Source organism: Kwoniella shivajii, chromosome 4 (genome assembly GCF_035658355.1).
Source record: "Kwoniella shivajii chromosome 4, complete sequence".
Taxonomy (NCBI): Eukaryota; Fungi; Basidiomycota; class Tremellomycetes; order Tremellales; family Cryptococcaceae; genus Kwoniella; species Kwoniella shivajii.
The window spans coordinates 1,739,239-1,760,978 of NC_085911.1; the positions used below are offsets into that span (position 1 = coordinate 1,739,239).

General features: G+C 43.6%; 8 protein-coding genes across 8 annotated transcripts; 3 read left to right on the forward strand and 5 right to left on the reverse strand.

Annotated features, from left to right (window-relative positions):
* Nucleotides 1–208: 208 nt before the first annotated feature.
* IL334_003624 (uncharacterized protein) lies at nucleotides 209–2,460 on the reverse strand (the record flags this gene model as incomplete). Its single annotated transcript, XM_062935353.1, has 8 exons — nucleotides 209–216; nucleotides 281–450; nucleotides 526–641; nucleotides 750–1,173; nucleotides 1,273–1,737; nucleotides 1,795–1,924; nucleotides 1,996–2,054; nucleotides 2,183–2,460. 8 exons carry the CDS (start codon nucleotides 2,458–2,460, stop codon nucleotides 209–211), a joined length of 1,650 nt encoding a protein of 549 aa, XP_062791404.1.
* Nucleotides 2,461–3,887: 1,427 nt separating this feature from the next.
* Nucleotides 3,888–6,561, reverse strand: IL334_003625 (uncharacterized protein; the record flags this gene model as incomplete). The annotated part of the gene is made up of 4 exons (XM_062935354.1): nucleotides 3,888–3,932; nucleotides 3,997–4,696; nucleotides 4,786–6,425; nucleotides 6,502–6,561. The coding sequence occupies 4 exons, from the start codon at nucleotides 6,559–6,561 to the stop codon at nucleotides 3,888–3,890; spliced, it is 2,445 nt and encodes an 814-aa protein (XP_062791405.1).
* Nucleotides 6,562–6,867: 306 nt separating this feature from the next.
* Nucleotides 6,868–7,468, forward strand: IL334_003626 (uncharacterized protein; the record flags this gene model as incomplete). Its single annotated transcript, XM_062935355.1, has 3 exons — nucleotides 6,868–7,010; nucleotides 7,084–7,260; nucleotides 7,351–7,468. The coding sequence occupies 3 exons, from the start codon at nucleotides 6,868–6,870 to the stop codon at nucleotides 7,466–7,468; spliced, it is 438 nt and encodes a 145-aa protein (XP_062791406.1).
* A 566-nt stretch (nucleotides 7,469–8,034) lies between these two features.
* IL334_003627 (uncharacterized protein) lies at nucleotides 8,035–9,356 on the forward strand (the record flags this gene model as incomplete). Its single annotated transcript, XM_062935356.1, has 2 exons — nucleotides 8,035–8,092; nucleotides 8,161–9,356. The coding sequence occupies 2 exons, from the start codon at nucleotides 8,035–8,037 to the stop codon at nucleotides 9,354–9,356; spliced, it is 1,254 nt and encodes a 417-aa protein (XP_062791407.1).
* A 747-nt stretch (nucleotides 9,357–10,103) lies between these two features.
* IL334_003628 (uncharacterized protein) lies at nucleotides 10,104–11,749 on the reverse strand (the record flags this gene model as incomplete). Its single annotated transcript, XM_062935357.1, has 11 exons — nucleotides 10,104–10,185; nucleotides 10,247–10,331; nucleotides 10,407–10,461; nucleotides 10,513–10,665; nucleotides 10,765–10,814; nucleotides 10,870–10,963; nucleotides 11,031–11,147; nucleotides 11,225–11,329; nucleotides 11,405–11,539; nucleotides 11,595–11,629; nucleotides 11,695–11,749. The coding sequence occupies 11 exons, from the start codon at nucleotides 11,747–11,749 to the stop codon at nucleotides 10,104–10,106; spliced, it is 966 nt and encodes a 321-aa protein (XP_062791408.1).
* Nucleotides 11,750–13,288: 1,539 nt separating this feature from the next.
* On the forward strand, nucleotides 13,289–15,992 carry IL334_003629 (uncharacterized protein; the record flags this gene model as incomplete). The annotated part of the gene is made up of 7 exons (XM_062935358.1): nucleotides 13,289–13,555; nucleotides 13,621–13,755; nucleotides 13,835–13,862; nucleotides 13,934–14,100; nucleotides 14,162–14,341; nucleotides 14,404–15,427; nucleotides 15,481–15,992. 7 exons carry the CDS (start codon nucleotides 13,289–13,291, stop codon nucleotides 15,990–15,992), a joined length of 2,313 nt encoding a protein of 770 aa, XP_062791409.1.
* A 592-nt stretch (nucleotides 15,993–16,584) lies between these two features.
* On the reverse strand, nucleotides 16,585–19,779 carry IL334_003630 (uncharacterized protein; the record flags this gene model as incomplete). Its single annotated transcript, XM_062935359.1, has 5 exons — nucleotides 16,585–16,829; nucleotides 16,951–17,130; nucleotides 17,191–17,863; nucleotides 17,923–18,348; nucleotides 18,421–19,779. The coding sequence occupies 5 exons, from the start codon at nucleotides 19,777–19,779 to the stop codon at nucleotides 16,585–16,587; spliced, it is 2,883 nt and encodes a 960-aa protein (XP_062791410.1).
* Nucleotides 19,780–20,575: 796 nt separating this feature from the next.
* Nucleotides 20,576–21,418, reverse strand: IL334_003631 (uncharacterized protein; the record flags this gene model as incomplete). The annotated part of the gene is made up of 1 exon (XM_062935360.1): nucleotides 20,576–21,418. One exon carries the CDS (start codon nucleotides 21,416–21,418, stop codon nucleotides 20,576–20,578), a length of 843 nt encoding a protein of 280 aa, XP_062791411.1.
* Nucleotides 21,419–21,740: the final 322 nt, after the last annotated feature.

Genomic DNA, 21,740 nt, shown 5'->3' on the forward strand with positions numbered 1-21,740 from the left:
AAGCAACTTTTGTTTACATCGCCATTTTCGGAATGTTTTACAAAAGGAATCTAACGTAATTGAAATGGCCCAGCCCTGAAGATCGCGTGGTAACTAACCCCCGATCAACGTTCCTGATCGACTACAAGTTTGTGCAGCATTCTATATGAGTACAGATGCTCTACCTTGACTTTGCAATGCTCTGTTCTTTGCAGACAAAGTGCTCGAGTTATATGGCTATAGGAGATATTAGCTGGCTCTATCCTGCGGAATACAAAGTGATGCAATAAGACCAACTCACCAATTCTATCTCCCCTTTTGGTTTCCACGAACTTGACTCCTAAATCACCTTGCGATTCCAGTTCATTCAATTCGGACATTATAATCTCCCTCGCTGTTCTGCCTGTCGGATGAGGTACCAGTGCATCCTTGATATGTATTATAAAAATCTTGAGTCCGTTCAGTGGTCGCCTGTTAAAGAGTAGTATAAGCATCGCATCTCGTCCATACATCATTTTGGCACTGGTCGACTTCATTCACACTCACTCTTCCGTTTGTGATACTAATCCAGCCAAGGTTTTCATTTCGTGATATAGTGCAGGTGGGTTGAGGTGACCAAACATCAAATGTGCAGGTCTTGACGAGTCATAAGAGCATTCCAACTATAAGCGTCAGGAATAAATGTGGTCAGTTGATTCGGAGATCCGTCCGTGCACAAGATTCTTAATATTTTCCGATCATAACGAAACGATGATGGGCTTAATACTCACAAAGATACCACACAATCTGCCATCCTTCCAACTTTTGGCAGCTTCTTTCCATACGACCTCGTTAAGTTTCTCAGCTTCCTTCCCTCTTTTAATATCAACTTGTTCCTCTCCTTTTCTCCTGTAAGAAGATTCCACATCGCCGAAAAACAAGAATTCCCTTCCTGCATTAGATGAAGATGATGATGAAGCAGGAGAGGCAGCTGAAGGTGAAGCGCCGTTACCATTCGCGTTGTTTGCACCAGATTGATTTGCTTTACGCGATGAAGAAGGAGGCGTTTTGGATATTGCTGTCGGATCATATCGAATAAACATTGCTGATGATTCATATGTATGCCGCGATGTACATCCATGAACCACTGGATATGTCAACAACGAAATGGGAAGGGTTGAATGTAATGGTGAATGTACGCATTCTGTACTTAGTCTAGTTGAAAGACCATCTCAGTTATTAGCATTTATTACTGTATGAGACCAAAACACAAGCAAAGAGCAAGGAATGAAAGGACAGGATGAAATCACTTACGGTGAGAACAGCAAACATGAATAATCATTCTCGTCACTTGGATCCATCTTTTCGTCTTTCCCGCTACCCGATCTACCTTTTACACCGTTACTACTAGATTTATTATTTACTTTTCTACGTTTGCTTCCTCCATCCTCTTTTTGGATCTGCTTTTCCTGACCATCCCTATCTGGAGCCCAAGAACCTAATTCTGGCCACAGACCACCTTGATAAGCTTGACTTAACTGCTCCAAAGTCGTCCTTGTACCATACACATGAGGTCTAGGTTGTTTTGGCGTTGATGATCCACTTGTACTTTCACGTACATTTGCGTTTGTGTCTGAAACAGGACCCTGTATCCGTGATGATCTTGTTGGTGATGTATGTGGTGGTTGTGTATGCTCTATTGATCTAGCAGGTACAGAACCTGACAGCATTATCAAAGAACCAACATGATCTAAATGCGCGTGGGTTATGAGATAACATCTGAAGAGGGAATATCTCAACTTAGTCAAGACACATCGAAGATGGGTAAAGACTTACGTTAGAAATGAGAAGACATATGCAGCTTGTAGTAAAGGGGTATTGTAATTATCTGGAAAAGTTAGTCCTGGGAACAATGAGGATGATGATGTTGAAGCTAATATTGAAGCCAATGAACCTAAACCCGATCCTGTTGTATGGATCAGCAGCGGCCATTGATGCCGATCATACTAATGTGACAGATCAAGAACAATCACTTACCACCTTCAAGCGCTAGAAACCCTTCTTCCCAAGTACTGTTCGACGCTTTAACGAGATATCTGAAAGTAGAAGAATCAGAACGTATTCTTCACCTCTTGTCAAATTCCCGAATTCCCCTCTCCTTGACGTCCTTTGCAGGGGCATCAAGGGTCATCGTGAGAATATCATGGGGTGAAATACTACTCACCCTGAAATATCAGTTTCTAATGGTCCACCACCACTGCCCAGAACTACGATTTCCCAAGTATCTCCATGATCATGATTTTTATCTCTAGGTTTCCAGTCCTTCTTCTTGGGTGCCGAGTCATTCTCACTTCTTATCGTTTGACGATTAGATTTACCTTGATCATGTTGTCTTGATTCAGTTTGTTTGATATCTGGTTTAGCCAAATATGAAGTCTGAGTTTTTGATCTTGTTGATCTTTTTAATGGCTTGGTACGAGATGTCGCTGTTCCTCCTGACATCTTGATTTAGGCGTTGACCGTTTCTCAGTGATGTTGATGGAATGTTCTTTCGTGAAATACCGCGTGTGCTATGTACAGTATGACAACAGCAGTATAATGTCTGTATTGACGTGCGACAAGGACGGTTTAACGGTAAAACAAAGATGGATCGAATAGATTAGAGTTCTCTGTCGCGTGAAAACGGGATGGAGGAGACTTGGATGAGATCGTATTTACAGATTGATAGCTTTCGACACTATTCATGTGTGTACATGGATGCCTGTTTCCAGTTGAGATAGAGTGTACTTTGAGCTTTATGATCCAAACTGGTCTTATGTTGTTTGACGATTTATAGAACAAGTTAAAAGCAAAACTTATGAAGGAGAATGGTAATGTTTGCCTTTGACGCGATCCTTATAAGTTGCGCTTGTTAAATATAAACAAAATTGGGGAAAGAAGCTTAAAAACTTTTATGTCATGTAACTGAACTAAGGTCACCGATTGAGAAAGCGTCATCTCGTTGGTAGTATATCATGTATCATGAGATGACTAACTTGACTGGTCATATTAACTACCGTATAACTTTACTATACAGGGTGACCAGTCTGGTTGATAGTACCGCGCGAGGGAGAGAAGGAGGAGGAAGAGAGATCTTCCTTGGGATCTGTCTCTCGAGCTCGTCCCTGGTCATTTCCCCCCTCAGAGTCTTCCATCCCCCTGATCTAGTCTGTCAGTATTCCGCGCTCTGTTGATCGTTGGAATGGACCGAAATCCTGCCTATCTGTACGCTACATCGACACACCGCCGCTGCCATCAGGTATATAGAATCAAGTTTGGATCGAGCAGACAACTTTGGGTGAACGAGGAGAGACACAAGACCAAGCACACCTTACTTCTTATATTCAGGAAAAACTCAATTCAGCCGATAGTGAGAAAATTTACACCTGATATTCATCAGGAGAATGGGGAGAAGTAATGCTCTATTATAAAGTTCGAACATAATCGCCATGGCTTCTTTTCATGTGGCTTAACATATACCAATACACGAATTATCAATTTCGAATGAGGTAAGTTACCATTCTTTTCACCTTTTGATTCAGGTCAAAATCGTATCCACCCGATGGAACATTTCGTTATATGTCTCAAGATACATACAGTACAGCGGCATTCTTCGCTCATGTTCAGCTCAATCGTCCGTTGCTCAAGAGACCGATATAGTCCGATGAGTTCATATCATGCTGCATTTTCGCCTTGCAACGATTAAATCGATCTTACTACACTCGTAAAAAGGTCCTGTATCGAATGGTGAGGAACTGCCAAGTACACAGTCGAAAGAAATTCAACCGATTTCATTTGTTTGTCAAATGCATGATGTGTATAACAAAACGATATCTACATTCCGCGATTTTCTATGGGACCGGCATTACTGCTGACTGCTCATTTCGCCCTTAAACCAATAATAATGAACTCAAGGTAGCTTCAGTAGCGACGACCTATTATGTTAGGATCCGCGGTCAGTTCAAGATGACGTTATACAATACCCAAAGATCCACTCACCTCGAGAGCTTGTTCAACTTCCAACTTTCTTCTAGCTTCGTTTAACCAATCATTTGCTAATTTACCTGGCCAGCCTTTCAATGAATTGATTTCTCTCGTTGCACCATCTAAATCTTTCTCAGATAAACACCATTCCGCTCTTGCCAAAACAGCACCGACGTTTTGTCCTTCAATCTTACCTGGAGAAGGTCTGAACAACAATTTCGATAAACCGGCTGAAGCCACATGCGATATGACGGTAGCTTCTTCAGGTTGAGGTACCAATGAAGAGGAATGTATTTTTGGTGCGACAGTATTCGTCAACCAAGATGACAAAGATGAAAACGATTTGACACCAGTTTGCGGTATACCAGATTTTTCTAATTGTGATAAAGCAGTTGTGATCACTGTCTCACCTCCTTCAGGTGATGAAGGCGATGATAACGATTTCAATGCTCGTAATTCTTCATCAAATGAAACATCTCCTGAATCAGCTTTACTTTGAACGGCTCTCAAAGCAGACCAAATCTTGTGCAATCGAACATTGTCGTCGAGTTGAGCTGAATTGTCAAGAGTGACTCTTTCAAGCTGTTTGAGGGATGTGGTCAAGGTATCGAGTTTGGCCAATCGACCTCCTCTTTCTGTCTCTACTTGAGTCTTGATAGAACGTAACCATCTTCGTTGAAGTTCGATTCCTTGAGATACGACTTCGTCACGCAATCTGGGCAAAACAATGGCAGATCAGCACACATTTGCACCTACCAGTGAGATGCAAACATTTCCGAATAGTGCGGAGGGAAAAGTGCTCACCTCTGCTCGATACCCTGTCGTTGATTTTCCAATTCGCCGTCCATCTCACCTCTCCATTTTCCAATCAAAGATTCTCTCTCCTTTTCCCATGACTCTTTCAACCCTTGTTCTGATTTAGTCCAATCTGCTTCTTTACCTTTCAGAAGAGCTTCAAACTCTTTTGTCTTTTCGCCAACGGTTTTCTCAAGTTTCTCTTTCTCTGCGGCTTTGACATCATGCAATCGTTTGTTCAAAGCTGTCAAGTCATCTTGAGCTTTGGACAGGATACCAGTAGCATCGACACTTGGTGAAGTGGTAGGTGAGGAGAGGGATGCAGTAAGAGAATCGATGGTGGAAGCAAGTTGAGAGATGATAGGTTCTTCAGCAGCGAATTCTTTCACTTTAGGTACTAATAAGGGTAAAGTCTGTTTCACTTCTTCTACTTTATCTTCTACCTTCTCTGAGACTGGTTTAGCTGGAGGGGGAATATAGTATCCGGGAGGAGGTTCGAAACCTAATGGTAGAGGTTGTCCATTATACACCTTCTTTCCTTCGAAAGAAGGTTTTTGAGGAGTAACATTGGTAGGGTCCAGTTCTCTTGATCTCTGGGTGTATGGTGAAACTGCTTTTTCGTATTCGGTAGCATGAGGAGTAACCGCTTCTTTGACATCATGAGCCAATTCACCAGCTTTACGCTCAGCTTTATCAATTGCATTTCCAGCTCTTGCTTCAGCGTCGTGGATGGCGTTTTCGGCTTTGGTTTCTGCTCTTCCAATTGCGTTTTGAGTTTTGCTGTAAGCTGAATCAGCCTTTGATTCTGCTTTATCCAACACTGATCCGGCTTTTGATTCGGCTTTGTTGAGAGCAGATTTAGCTTTATCTTCAGTGGTACCTAAAACTTTCTCTGCTTCCCTAACTATACCTTCTACACCTTCTGAGAGATTAAAGGGAACTTCTTTTGTTACTTGATCAACTTTTTCTTTCGCATCATGAGCTAATTCTTTAATTTTATCTTCTGCGTTATGAGTAACTTTGACGGCTTTATCTCTTAATTCATGAGCTTTAGCAGCGACTCTTTGACCAGCAGTTTCCTTTCCGAGTCCCAATCCAGATTCAACAGAATCTTTCAATTCAGTTCCTTTAGATTTGGCTTTTTCACTCAACGCCGTTAATTCTTTTCTAGCTTCAGATGATTTCCTTTCTAATTTTTGACTAGTAGTTTCTTCTTTGCCAGTTACTGAATTATATGATTGTACTGCTTTTTGAGATACAGAACCTAAACCAAGCGATTCCCAATGATGATCATCCGCATAATCAGCCACTGACTCTGCACCAGGGAAAGTAGATGTGAAGAATTCCCTATATCCTTCGAACTTGGTTGAGGCGAGACCTGATCCAGCGTAGAAGGTCAATGCTCCCAACGAAGTGTAAATGATAAACTTTCTCAAGAACCTTCGGGGTCTTCGAGGTGGTGGGGGAGGAGGTAATGTTTTTGGTCCAGCTGCGAGTGTCGATGATCCAGGTAAGGGAGTAATGGGGGTGACAGGAGTGACTAATACTGGACGAGTAGGAGTGGCGTTGAGTATCACAGGTGGTTTAGGGGGCAGACCTGATCCAGGAGGAGGAGGCGGAGGAGGAGGCGGAGGAGGAGTAGCGAGACACTATGAGATAAGAAGGAAATCAGTCGGTTGATACGAAATGGAAAAAAAATGCGCCAAGGAAGAACCTAACACTTACTCGTCGCTGGGGAAGAGAGCGTACTGCTCTTGATCGAGCTACCCGAAGCTGTCCGTACATCTCTTTTTGTTGTTTTGGGTTATTGCTGAAATAGCAATAGATGACACTTTTGTGTGAAATGCCCTAAATGAAGGATGGGAATTCTCTGACGTATAGGGGAAGGAAGCGGAGTTATAGATAACGCCGAAGTCACCGTACAAGTGAGGTCCCAGCTGTGGCCAGTTCTGCTGTTCAGCCGTGGGAAAGTTAGATTGAACGATTCAGGCTTCTTTATTTTTATCACTTTGTTGATGACCAGATATATACAGTCTTATCTGTTTGTAAAGATTTCAGATCGAATCAACCAAAATATAGAAACAGCCTAACATGGCCTCATCAGACGATATCGTAACGACCTCTAATGGATTAGGTTATACATCTTCCTCAGCCGCTCATCCTGAAACTTTGGTCAAACCTCCTGCCGCACCTTCGGCAAGTGAAGATACCATTGAAATCCGAATTGAATTTGGGTAAGTCCCCACCATTGAAAGCAGATGGAACTGTTGCTGAATACTGAAGGGTGAATGATTCGTCTCTGTATAGTGGTGGATTACATCTCCTATTTTCATCCCAACCGAGTCATAAAATACGTATTCCGCGTTACGAGCCGGGAAATGCCGACCAACTACCTCAGGCTGTGACTATGCGATATCTAGTATCGTGGATGAAATCGAATTTATTGAGCGAAAGAGAAGAAATGTTCGGTGATGGGGATGGAGTGTAAGTTTCCTAAACCTGTCATCTCGTGTAAACCTGAATCAACAAGACGAGGGTGGCAGCTAATGTTTTTAAATCGTCGGCAATCGATAGACGTCCAGGTATATTGGTATTGATAAATGATGCAGATTGGGAATTGGAAGGTGAATTAGAATACGAATTAAAAGATAGAGATGAGGTGGTTTTCATCTCTACCCTACACGGTGGATAAATGGTATGTTCGATGATCACCACAATCAGATATGATATCGAGTAGCTAATAACATCTCCCACAGAAATCATTGGAATTTAATCATAACTCTCATATACCCTTGCATAGTATACCCTTTCAAATTTTTTGGTTATGTATAAATATGATCAAAGTATAATATTACAGACAGACATTTTGCGGGATGATGCTCTTCAAGTGAATCGTCTCCTTCTGGGACGGAAACTATACAGACCGTCAAAGGATCCGAAGTAAAACTATGTTCGAAGACCTTATACTCAAAGGAGTGTAACCTTTAAACTCGCTTATTCCCAGAGCTACAACGGCTTGTCATTATCTCAACAGAAGATGACAGCTCGCCACTCGCCGTTCTTGACAATCGATTTGGTTTGAGGCTTGTTTATCTAAGTGATAATTACTTACTACGTTTCCTCATTTACATCCACCTTGATTTCCCATACGGACTTCTTGAACCCACAACCCCTCCCTGCTCTAACAACGACAATACCAGTCTTGTTCTTCACTGATCCGTATCTTCTTAACTCCCAACTCATATTAACCCTTTGACAATGCCATATTACCCCAGTAACTCAGGCTCGCAATCAAGCGCACCATCTCCTTTCGGCGGTAAGTGACTTTTGTTCATGATCAGAACGCGATTCTAACACATCATAACTGAATGACTGGCAGAATAGATGATAGCGATGGACTCACTCATGACCAAGTCACTGGGCCTGGACAAAAATCTACGTACTCTTATGATAATCTCAATCGAACGACAATCCACAGACCTTCCTTCCAATCCACTCACATGACCAATACAAATTCTGGTATGACTAAATTTGTTCGACCTGAAACTAGTTCGGTTCAACAAACATTTTACAAGGCCTTCTCACCTCCAATGACAGGTGACCACTCATCGAATCTCCCTTATAACTCGAGATTCATGGGTTCCAGAAGAACTGAGGTCAACAAATCTGAGTTATTCATTCCGCATGTCGACGGTTTTCAACTTGGTGAACCTGACCCTTTTTGGAACAAGACTTCTCATGCCCTATTGAAATTGACTCCGAAATCAAGTGAGAACCTAATCCTTTCCCAATCCCACCGGGGTGAGAACTTGTCCGAACCGCCCAATCGTACACATAATAGGTATGATTTTGCTCAAAATCCCTATCCCAGTACCGCTGCGTCTCAGCCTCTTTCTTCCACTTTCCCACATCAAGCGAGCAATACTTCATATCAATCAAGCAAAGTCGCGCCTCCATCTCAGCCTGATTCTTCCACTTTTCATCCTATATTGAGCAATATTTGTTATCAATCAAGTAGTCTTCCTCCTAGACTGAGAGATCTACGTACTTCCACTGGAAAATTACCTACAGGGTTTCTTTTCACCAATTCTCGCACTGGAGGTAAACTGTTTAGGGGCGGCGCGAATGTAGCTTCTATCGACGCCAAACTGAACCCGGACTGGACATTCGACTCCCAAAGAGAAGCCAAGGAAGCTTCGAAGCGAATCAAGACTTTTGAACATGTCTATGGATATCGATTTAATGAAAACGTGTATTCACATTCTGAAGGTGGTGAAGGATCAGTCTCAAATGATGAAAGAGCTTTTAAAGAAACCGCGAGTGATATTTACGATAAGAACATGTATAGGGATTATGATAATTATGATGACATAGTCCCTGTACATTGTACAGAATATTCGCAATTCAAGGAATATCAGATATCAACTATGCCAGCTAGTAAATCTTGGTTTGATTTGAATGACCGAAAAGCAAAGAAAGCAGCCGAGTCAATCACGGGTCCATACAGAAGTAAATCCGAGATAATGCAAGATGCGACTGAGATTAAACGAGCCGAAGCTAGATATTGGAGTCGACAGTGATTTCGCATATCTAATATCGTAACCTCACCTGGGTGGAAGATGATTGGACGTCGCAAGAGGTGTATCGAAAGGGAGAGATGCGGATGTCATTTTTGATTCAATATAATGACGCAGCTTAGCACTGTACTCGTAATGTACATAGGTGGTGCTACAACGGCAATCTTGTTAGATTCAAGACGTTTGTACAAGCATGGCAGAAAGGTGATGGAAAACACTTTGCATGCCAATTCTCCTTTAAACTATATCAATTGATCGTCCCTCGACGGATTGGTTCTTTCTGTTCTAATCAAACTCAAAGAGAACAATTCAGTCAAGAAGCTGATGATGTGATATATTTCAAGATTGCTCCACTAATGCACATTAATATTCTCAAGGCACGCAGAGCGGAACTCGATCTTCCTCCTCGCGATCCGAGATTGATGATGATGATCTGCTCGAGCAGAGACCAGGCCGAAGGAGTGCACGACGCATCGGATCCATTAGGACCTGTTAAAAATGGAAGAGAAGGATCTATGGGAGAATCAGTTTAATCATGGTTATGTTTAGGAAGGATATTACAGGTAACAAACTAGTACATGTGGTTATATTCTTACTTTTTAATGTATAAGCAGAATGGGTTTCTGTATACAATGCATATGTATACAGTATCTTCTGTAACAACATCTCTGCTAATCTGCTCCGCCCCGCGTTTCCCTTCTTACCATCACATCGTATTGTAGCCATCTACGTCAAACCCCGAATTGTTCTTCAACTAGCTATTAGCACGGCTGAAGGTGTCAACCCGTTCTGCTTTAGTGTCTTCTTCATCTCATCTCGGGAGTAGGTTTTACTATACACGATGAGCATATCAGCATGTGATTTGCAAGATCGATCATCAGATTTTCACCTACCGAGGGAAGGTGGAGGCGAACGTGACAGTGTCGACGTTGTAGTTCAGATTCTCTGATGCTACCCATTCTGCTACATCTATGAGGGCTGCAGATGAGTCAGGTCAGCTAGTCATTTGATGCCTAAGAACGACAGGCTCAAAAAGGACAATGCCGAACATACTATTGTCACTTGGAAAGGCTTTGGTTATAGGTTGTCCACCGATGCTGAGTCGGACCTGTTGACAACAGTTAGCTGCAGCTGGTCATGAGCGATTACCACAACGGACCTGTAATCTAGTCTGAGGATTGTCGGAACTGCTTACACCAGCAGCTGGTTTAGCTACTGATGCTGGAGCAGGAGGAGTCTGTGCAGCAGATGATCCACCTTCACGTATTGCCTTGTCACGAGCTGCTTTTTCAGCACGCTCCCGTTTGTCCGCCTATTCCGATATATCAGCATTGGCAGTTGTGGGCCCAAAATGTATCGACGTTGAGAGATTTGGGCAGAAAGGTTAAAAGCGGAATGCAAAGATTCTCACCTCGATTTGAGCTTTGATAGCTGCTTTTGCACGTTGATCATCCAGTTTCTCTGCCCGGAAACTCATCAGCTGACCATCATTAGGTATCGATCATGGTCCGCTCACCTCTCCTCTTCCTTTCAGCTTCTTTCTGCATTTCCTTTGCTTGCATATCATCTTTGATCTTGCCTGTATCCTGTCCCGCTTTTCTTCTCAAGGCCTATTATCCGATCGCTTAGCTTTATCCATAACCGCATTGCCATATCCCAACGAGTGAATCAACTCACCTCGTTTGCTTTATTGTCCTTTGCGTCAATCTTAGCTTGAGCGGCTCTTTTGATAGCTAATTTCTCTCTCAGATCGGCAAGTTTGGCTTTCTTCTCTTCTTCAGTCAAGGGTTTGATCTATACAAAGATTAGTGTCAGCTTATAATCTGGGACAACGTTCACCGTGGTATGTAAGCTGACTTGAGTCGACATACCTCTTCTGTCGATTCTTCAAATTGATCATGACCGCTTTTCTCAGCATGTAACTCTGCACTGACGGTCGATCTGAAAATCTTGCCGCATTCACTGCATTTTATAGACTGTTCTAGACATGTCAGCTGCATTTCCGACCTAGATTTTTGTCATAATGGGAAGGGAGATATCATGAAACTGACTTTAGCTACAAGCTCTGAATCATCTACACCTCCTTCGATCTTTTTTATACTGGCTTTGACGGATTCTTCGTCTTCATCATCTTCAGCTTCAGGAATAGGTTTTTCTGAATTTGCGAGAAGATGGTCCATTGCGGGCTGATCTGAATTGTCAGCTTACATTCCTGATATCAAAGATTGTTTCAAAGCTCACCTGTAAGCCAGAGCTTCTGGTAGCTTTCAATGCCCCTAGTATACATCACGATAATTAGCTCGTGTAGGAGTTGCAGGATCAAAGAGGTGCGTTGACTTACAGTCTATTCGAGCGGGGTCGAACCCCATGGAGAGTAGCGATTCTTTGTCTGACATGTTAGTGATTTGTTGGGGATGATCTATATGATTCCCTGTATCTTGAGTCTCTCTTTGATTGAACAATGATCAAGTAAAGAAGAAGATGATAATGGTTTATAGCTTGCTTTTACGCTGACGACAACTACTTTGGACTAGTAGGATTACGCACCGGTCCGCGCACTTTGTGGCCTAGTCACGTGATCATAATCCCTTGGTGATACTCAACTCCATGGGACTTTACACACGAAGAGGAATCCTCTTCAGGTGCGGTATGCATGTCATTCACATCATGCAGCGAAACATTGAAAGGTAACTCCCATAGATGGGACTCGTTTGGGATCATCCTGCATTGTAGAGTCGAGGTGTATCGCTGGGCTGAGAAGTGGAAGTGTCACCCTGAGATTGAACTCGGCGCGACTGATTTCCCGTTGCTGTGAGTCCGTCTTCTCCATATCTTAAGGCTTGAATAAAGAACGAACAATCGATGTGTGCTTCGTATCTTCTCGAAATGACAGTCACACATGTCTCACTCTGTGCAGCCAGCGTCATCACAATCTCAAGTTGAACCAGGTCTGGGGTTGATAGAGAAAAGACGTACATACTCGTGTCTTGAAAACAAACATGAAAATAAAGTTTGTTTGGGGGGAAGTGGCAATATTCTTCGTAATCCTTTCTCATATCATCTTCCCAACATAATCAATCGTTCAACGTTACATTTCATTTTCTCATATCTTTCTTTCTTCTTTACCTTTTCTCTTCATCCTCTTTTACACAGTCTTCTAACTTCTTCGCCTCGTTCTGTATACAATAGTTCCTCTTTCTTCTTGTGAAAACGCCGCGTAATCCAGATATCTCATACTCAGAAATACCATTACACTCAGTCTACAATCTCACGTAAGCTCACCGGATGAGTTTTACTGTAGTATACGTATATTGAGGACAATTCGAAATTGGTGATATGTCTACACATTGTGATCTTTCAATCAAAAACAAAAACGTACGGATAGAACTATCACCATACTTCTATTCTACTCAACTACCTCTTTCCATATCTCCCGCTCCTTCCAGCCCCACTATTAAGGCGAAATCCCCGAAGCAGGATCCACTCGAACACAGATCTTCAAAGCAAATAGACGGCCTTCATAAGCCTGAGTCGCGAGTATACGATCCTCAAGATTTAGAAGCTCAACCTACCACTCAACCTCCTTACCCTGATCCTATCGAAAGACCAACACTATACACTCAACTTGTTCCACCTACAGCTTATCGCTTACCGAAAATACTTCTCTGTGAAACCAACGAAGTAGCTCTTGAGAGCGGTCCTCCGTTGTATCCTACGACTCATACACAGTCATATTTTGATTCAAGTCTTCCTGAGGGTCTAGATAATCTCATTTACAGTCAACCTCCCGAGTATTCTTCATTGTCGATAAAAGCTACGGCGCCATCAAACCTCTTTTCATACAATAAAGTCCACCCTTACCCTTTTAAGTCTTCACCCAGACCATTTCTTCGTCTCGGCCACTGCCTAATTGGCGAAATAGCAAATTCACAACAATGAAGTGGCAAGAGCGTATGCAAATCGTGGAGGGAAAGAGGAAAGTAGTCTTACGTCAACTGCCTTTCGAAGTGAATCAAGGCGATACTCTGTTTGCAACAACGCCGCTCTTCCCGACGTTGAATTCGGTATTGCTTAATAGCCACTGTTCGGGATGTATGATAGATATCCAACAGCTGGCAAGAGATCATGACATCAGTATGGAAAGGGCCCAAAAGAAGTTATTACGTTGCTCAAGATGCAATGTTCATAGGTTTTGTAGTGTGGTGAGGACTGAATGATTTCATTATACAGTATTGGGACAGGATTTAAGTTGACACTTTCGGAGTAGAGATGTTACGCCGATTCTTGGAGACTTCACAGCAAAGAATGTCTCGGCCTGTCGAAATCACCCGGGTGGAGGCCCAGCACACTGGCAAGATTGATCGGCAGAGTAATGGCGGCTAGACCACGACGGAATGACGGGGTAAGCGTCACTTTATCTGTGTTCACTATCTTGCACGGCAATCCAGTGTTCAGGCTGATTATATTTGGGTATCTTTCAGGTCTATGACCCTCTACCAGATCATCCAGGTGAGTGGACTGGATTGTCCGCACATTGAGCCCAGGTGCCGATAATGAGCAAGGCTTGAGACGCCCAACAGGCCAAAAATCACATTCAAGCCTAAGCGAAAAAGCTCTTGCAGCATTACACGAGATGTTCAGGCTTCTGGGAACTTTCGAATGCGACGATGAACAGATGACATACTTCTTTGACGGCAAGAAGCACCATTTCGACCGTGATGTTGAAATTGATCGCACCGTCCTACAAGTGAGTAAGCGTCACTGGACATACCCTACGTTCTAACGATAGTGTATTTCGACAGATACAGTCCTGCATGTTCACGATATATGACTCTTCGGCAAATCCGGTCGGTATTGGCATCGCTCCTGAATTATCGAACGTTCGTCATTGTTGTCAACCGAATGCCCAAATCGTGTTCTCCGAAGGGCCCACTACCAAACTCGGGATGAGATTAGTTGCTAGCAAGCCCATATATCCAGGTGATGAGGTAAGCTCGACTTCTCATAATTTCTGTCGGACAAGAGGATCCAATCTCAAAGACCACCCCAGATAACGATATCTTACATCGATCTGGCATTACCGGTACATCTCCGATCGACGGCGTTGGAACCTTTTGGGTTCAACCATTCGAATTGGTGTGAAACATGCCTCGAAGAGAAAACCGATGTAAGATGGGCAAAGACACATGAAGAATGTCCATACGGCGGACTCGTCGCTCTACCCACAGGAATAGCGAACAAAAGACCTCAACATGAATATTCATGTGAAGGAGTTTCGTCCGTACCTCCAGCAAGCTCCAAAACGGAGACATCTGTGATTTCCAAAGGAGACGCTTCCGAAAATACGACAGAATCGGATTCCACCGGTAAATCAGTACGGTCCCTAGAATCACGAATGCGATCGTTATCTCCATACACCTCCTCGACTGAGTCTGCTTCCGATCCTGACGAAGATGTACGGGAATACGAAAGAAGGACATTATTGGATTTTCTGTATCCTGAAGAGACACAAGAGAGGCCCCAAGTTAGAGCGGTCGAGGGCAGAAGATTTCTCGATTCGAAAGACCGGTTGTCGGATGATGCAATGGAAAGTCATGCAGAGGTAGAATCGACAATGTCATGCTTGATAGAAGATAATCTGAGAGACACTCCTCACTCATCACATCCTGTAGCCGGGAGCAGTTTCGAGACTTCAAGTACGGGGTCGAGCTCTCCAGATAGTGCTTTCGAGATACTCCATTCAAGCGAGTCCAACTCCGATCCTGTGCAGAGTACATGCCATTCAAACAATTCTATGTCTCCCGCATCACTGTCACCGTCAGGTCTCTCTTCACCAAGATCAACCTCACGAACACCGCTACTAAGTTCCAAATCATCACCAGGATCTTCCCTTCCAGATACCGAATCTTCGACAAATGACGAGTCCGAAGAAGCCGAATGCGACAGATGTATGGAACTATTGATCATTGAGGGGACAGACGAGGAATACCTTACGATTATGTCCGAAGCCCAGCCCATCTGGGATAGAGAAAGAGAGGGCATGACCCTGCCTGATTATACAAATGATCCCCTGGGTCAGTCACAACCTTTTGCAGTGATCGCGATCGAAGCTGACATCGATTTTTAGCAATTGGGGAAGAAATTATGACCATGCGAGAAATCTTGCCATCTCTGCTAGCACATTTTCCAGATACTCTTTACCCAATACCTTATCTGCGACTCAGATATGGTCGACTGCAATCAACACTACACGAGAATTTCAACCTTCTCCGAGAGGTAGTGTTGCATTGGAGCGAAGCACATACCTCACTGTTGGTTCTGAATCATGATCTCCCAACACCGACAACGTGCAATTTAGCGATATCATTGAGTGCTGTACATTTGAAATACCTAAGACGTCAACAAGAAGTGATCAGAGTTAAACGTCCATACCCGAAGGAAAAGAAATATTGGTTAGACGAACATGGACAAGATATAGATGAATTCAGTGATCTTGGTAAACGCTGGGTTCAAGTTTCCAAGTCACAACTTAAAGATTGTGCGTTAGATAACAATGAAACGTCGAAAAAATGGAGGGATATACTTGAATTGGAACAAGAACTCGGCGAAGTCATCTTCTGGTTGGCTGCAACTGTCTGAATGTTTCCTGATGATTCACTTTTCATTCTGGGTCAGAGGCTGATAGAATTTGGGAAGAAACGGATTAGACGGAACATAACCAAAATTGTCGGAAATTGTACTTGTTCTGATTGGCATCTGCTCTTGGGTTCTTGTTATCGTCATTGTAGTTGAATCACTGTTTAGTCCTTACACGGTCAAATGTCTTGACCATACAGTATAAACACCCGGTTTCTTACTGCTGTATCATATATTAGCCCACTACGGTGACATGTATAGCTTGACAACCTACAGATGCCAAATGCGATCCTTACGAGTTGCTGCAGAAGGATTTTGCATTACAAGGAATGCATAAAATTGGCATTTTGGTACTATGAGATAATGTATACATGTTATGAGATGTTTCAAGGTTGGTATCACTCGAAAAGAGATATATATTGTATATAATGCTTGATATTTGAGTATTACTAAACCTGGATTTATTATTATAGTGTGAACACATATGTGTGGTGCTCGGGTTCCCCATTCCAACATATGACTGGTTTCCATGGGAATGTTGTATGTATGAATGTTTCCCGGCCTTACCTTCGAGGCCTCTTGGTCCATCTTGGATTCAACTCCATCCCCAAAAGCCTTGCCAGAATTCAGGTAATTCCGCGCCTCTAAGACTTGACCATTTCTTCCTTGCTAACCATCTCCAATATCTAATGACAGTGACCATCACGCACGCAACTAAGAAAATCGCAATGACGATTCCGGCGAAATAACCAAATGGCGATTGCGATCCATTTGCTTCTTCATGTGAGTCTGCGTCTGCATCTCCGTTGTGAGGCACGTTGGCATTCATCGAAAACAAACCTATTGGACGAAACGTTTTGTTAGGTTCACATCTTCAACGTAGGTATGAGGTTATTTGGGTCCAATCTGATACCGCAAAGGCAGATGCAGATAAAAGGAGTATACCTAGAATATAACCTACTGAGGACAAATTGCATCGGCAAGACCGAAATTGTTACTGTTGACAGCGCCAAAATAGCTTTGTCCGTTCCACCCCTGGCAAATGAAAAAGATACGTTCAGATGTGATAGATACGCAGGTTGACAATGTGACAAGATGTATTCGTAATGATATAATGATGTTTGTAGCAGGAGAATATGGTCTATCAAATTCCTTATCAGCAATCACTATTGTACGGTTCCGATACTGATAAATTGCTCACCCTCTACATCACCGATATACGCTTCCATTGTCGTACCTTCTTCTCTTGATCTTTTCCTTAATCGACCAATGACAGCGCCTTTGGCACCTAACAATCTTGTCAAACCTGTAACTAATCTTCTCATATCTGTTATACGTTTTAACATGGTCGAACGATCGAAAACAGCTTCAGAGACTTGTTCATGTTTTCTCCTGACAGCCGAAGAAGTTGGTAAGAGAAATAGTCGCAGGTAAAGTAACGGGAGCGGAATCGGAATAGTGAAATCAGGTTTGAATGAAGGTAGACGTAATGTGTCTTGCAAAGTTCTTCTGATTCCATACCTTTGCACATTAGAAATGGGTTGTTTCCACATATGAGGCAATAAACTTGGTTTCTCATTCGCCGCCAAGTGTTTTTCGCTTAGTTCGAACTCGTTCCAAGATGATTGAGGCGAAGGTATAGGTTCACTCTCCAATATGGCGGCTGTCTTCTTTGGATCGGTAGTAGGGTCGATAGTCAGAGAATCGATATCATCTACTTCTCCGTCAACATAACGGATCAGAGGAAAGAAGGCATCTACGATAGAGTCGATAATTCCGTGCGCTATCCAATCGGAATTGTGATCGGGATTTGGGAAGTTCAGAGCACGCTCAAGAACTCTTCTAGTATGTTTAGAGATGTCTTCGAAATGGAACTGTGTCAATTTTGGTTGATGAGCTGAGATTATATCAAGATACACAATTATTCACTCACGCTAACGATGCCATCTGTGAATACTACGAGATACACATTGACGGCTCCCACACCTACACCTTCCAAACCTTCTTTTCCGGGGTGATCTTCAACGATTTCTACTTTTTCTCCTGATTTACTCGCGTTTTTGCCAGTAGCTCGACCCATACCCCAGCCTCTCCTTCTACCTTCTTTCTTTTCACTATCCCGGTTATCCTTTTCTTGCATTTCGAATGACTGAGGTACAGTGTCAGAAGTATGGGCAGCTGGGGCTTGAGCGAGCGTTGCGCCTGAATAATTTGCAGATCCAGGTGTATATTTGAAGTAACTTTCATCTAAAGCACGAACCACTAGGAAATAGTAACCGAGTTTATCGAAATGATCTAGCTTTTCTCGAGGATCTTGCTGCAAGACATCTTCCAGAGTAAGCGGATGCAGACCAAGCAGCTATCAGGTTCGTTTTAGCTTGTGACTTTGAGTCCGATAAATGGTATACTGCAGCAGGGCAAGGTGACTTACTTCGCCTATGTCTCTGAGATCTTCCCAACCAGGACACGACACATCTAACCACCAAGTCTCATTTGCCTTTCCTTTCATGCTAAAATCAAATCCTTCCTTGGCGACACTCGGTGTTCCCAGGCTGGACGATTGTTGATAATCCCCTTTCAAGGAAGAAAGACTTGCAGTGGATTCAGGTTTCGCAAGGCCCAATAAATCTGAGACGGACTTTGGTCTTACAGGATCGGTCACCATGTCTCCACGTAACGCATGTAAGCGTGACTGAGTACGAGAAGCTAGTGGTCGGGAAGGTACAGGGGGGTTGATGAAAGAGGGAGGAGCTCTAGCAGTCCGACTTCGTCCAGGAGCGGAGCCGCTTTTGCGGATGGGGATATTGGGAGCGACACTAGGTGTTGGCAAGGGAGTAGTTTCTAAGGGATGGAAACCGTTTGCCAGTCGAAGAGAGCGGATGTGGTCTATCACAACGGGAAGGGAAGGGGTGGTAACTACTCTGTCAGGAGGATATATTTTCTGACCAAGCGATTGAGGACTACCATCCTCTTCAACCAATGTTGATTGTTCACGATCAGATGATGATATAGAAGTTCTAACGCCAATATCTGCTTCTTCGTCCTTTATAGGCAAGAGAAGTGTGAACTCCCTTCGTTTAGGTAAATATTGTCTTTTCGGAGGATGGGGACTTCCAGAAGGTTGACGACTCAGAGCGGTATCGATCCTACTGAGCTTTGTACTACCTCTCCTTCTCCTCCTTTTCTTCGTACGTGTAGAGATTGAGGATCGTCCGCCACGTGATTCACTATCGCTGGAACTGCTAGAATCCGATCCAGATGAGTTGCTACCTCTTCGCACTCCCAGAGCTTCACCAAATCTTCCTATGACTGCCCTCGCTCTTTCTAGGTTTTCTGACCATGTCGAACTTGCACTAGAAGTACTACTCGTCCCTAATGAGACGGCGTCTTCGTCTATTAGTTGTAAGTGTGGGGTTGTGGGATCTCTGATCGCTCCTCTATACAGATCCCCATCTAGTGTGTAGTACCCAAGTCGGGATGGTCCCGCAACTTGAGGTATGGAAGTGGGCTGCTGATTGACAGGAGGACGGTTCTTTTTCCTACGTAGTTTAAGAGGAGTAAGAAGTTCTGCAAATTGAGGCTGTAAAGGACTAGGAGAAGCTAAAAGCGTGTCTCGAGCGATGATAGGAGAGAGCCTCAAATGCGCTCTTTGTGTTGCGTCAATCCGAGGAGAGGTCTCGAGCAGTGGTCGATGAGGATGGGCGGACTTTATAGGCGTATTAGGATCCTGAGGCTGGAATGGCGGAGAACCGCCTACGGAAAATTTAGGAGGAGGATGAGAGGGAGTCATCTTGAGTTGATCAGATCAAGGAGGGAGTCATGGATAGATGCGGTAGAAGGAGTTGGCGTTTGGGCCGCCAAGTAACATGGAATCGACCATTCGGTGACAGCTGATTGGATGGATAAGGGAGGACAAGGGAAGAAGGCGAAGTGCAGTGGATTGTTGGGATGAGATCAAGTTGAATTAGGTGACAGCAAGTCAGGCGTCACGTATGCGTATGATCATGCCAGTGACAAGTGAAGTAGTCGACGGAGAGTGAGATGATTCAGTAGTTGGATATCAATATACAAATCAAGTGAAGAAGAGAAGCAAGATGTCATGCAATCTATGAATAGAATTGGACTATTATTTATTTTCAGCTTTTGACAAATGATAGGAGAATTTGATTCCGGTCCTGCTCCGTAGAAAACGGAAGTGTGGCAAAACGCACGTTCATGGCGATGATGTCCAAAAATCAGAATATTCATGAGTGAAGAAGCACAGGTACCGCTTGCATATCACAATGTAATCAGATGAAAGTATATGGGAGATCATCCTAATCAACAGAGAACAAAAATAGTCAGATGTTTGGTGAATTTGCGGATTGACGACGGATGATAGTCTGCCGACTAGCAGCAGATCGAAAGGAGAGGGGAGGTTGAAAGCAAGAAAAGGGAGAATCAGATATTGACAAGAAGACAAAAAACTCGGAGACAGAGAGCATTTATACACTGGTGGAAATCAGAGAGGATGATGTGACCGGCATAGCTGTCCGGTAACCATGATACGGATGACCGGAGGCTCGTGGACGGAGTGCTACACATAATTATTGTCCAGCAGAGCACTCCGAGGATGGCGCAGCACTTTCCGTTCGAGTGAAGTTCGAGCTGTTGTCCTCCTTGAAAAGGCCTAACAATTCTACAATTGTGGGCTCAACAGTTTGATTCTGGTCTGATCGATAAAACGAAATCGTTGGGGGTGGATCGAATGCAGCGCGAACGGCGGGATAGAGAGCCTGTGAAAGATCGAATTCAGACTTGTAAGCCTCTTCAGAAAGTTCGCTTTGCTCCGTGATTGCTTTTTGTAAACTGGTGTTTAAGGCACTTGCAAAATCGTCAAACCTCGATGATCGATGAGATGGAAACCTCATAACCTGGGGGGCCGCTTTCTTGCGTTTTTCAGCTTCGTGTTCCTTCTCGTCAGCCAGCTGCGCAGCCTCATTGATAATATCGTCTAGTCTGTTTGGGGTCAAGCTGAGATTTACTTGATGATTCGTGCGAGAATAACCGGGGTCGTGCTCGAAGCTCGTTGAAGGTGGGAAGTGAGGTAGCTGGAGGGAAGAGTGTACCTTTGATATATCCTCAAACGAAGTCGACTGCTTCTGAAGTCTGTCATACAGGTCCTGTGTCAATTGTTGGTGCTGAGTCTTGAGGCCTTCCTTTTGCGCAGTCAGGTAGATCGCTTCCCGGGTCATTGTAGCAATGTCATCAGCTGTCATCTTTGAATGTGTAGCGGAATTTAAGGTGTTAAGCGTTGTCGTAATTGCCGCCCTTTCAATTTCGTGAACCAGTTTCTCCGCAAACCCACAACTATAAAAATCACCATTGACATGAACGGTTAAGGACTGCTTGGCTGGGTCTTCATCAAAGGACACAACGTCAATGAGCATTGGCTTCAAATATCATGGCCTAGAACGCCGAGCAAAATGGTCTTCCACCGTAAGGAATGATTCTGAAGTGGAGCGTTATTGTAACGCTTCCGATCGAGTTTGCGAGGCGTGAGGCGAAATGACAGAGTAAACACATTGAACAAGACTTCCCATTAGGCGAAGGCCAAGGATGCTTCTTACCCTTGAGAGCCTGGATTACGGATCCTTGGCTTCCACGCTCCTGAATCACTCACATTTTTCGAAACGTCATGCTCCAGCCAAGTCTTTTGCGATAAAATGATGCCGTTCTCACTTGTAAGCGAGTCGCACAGAGGCAATACAG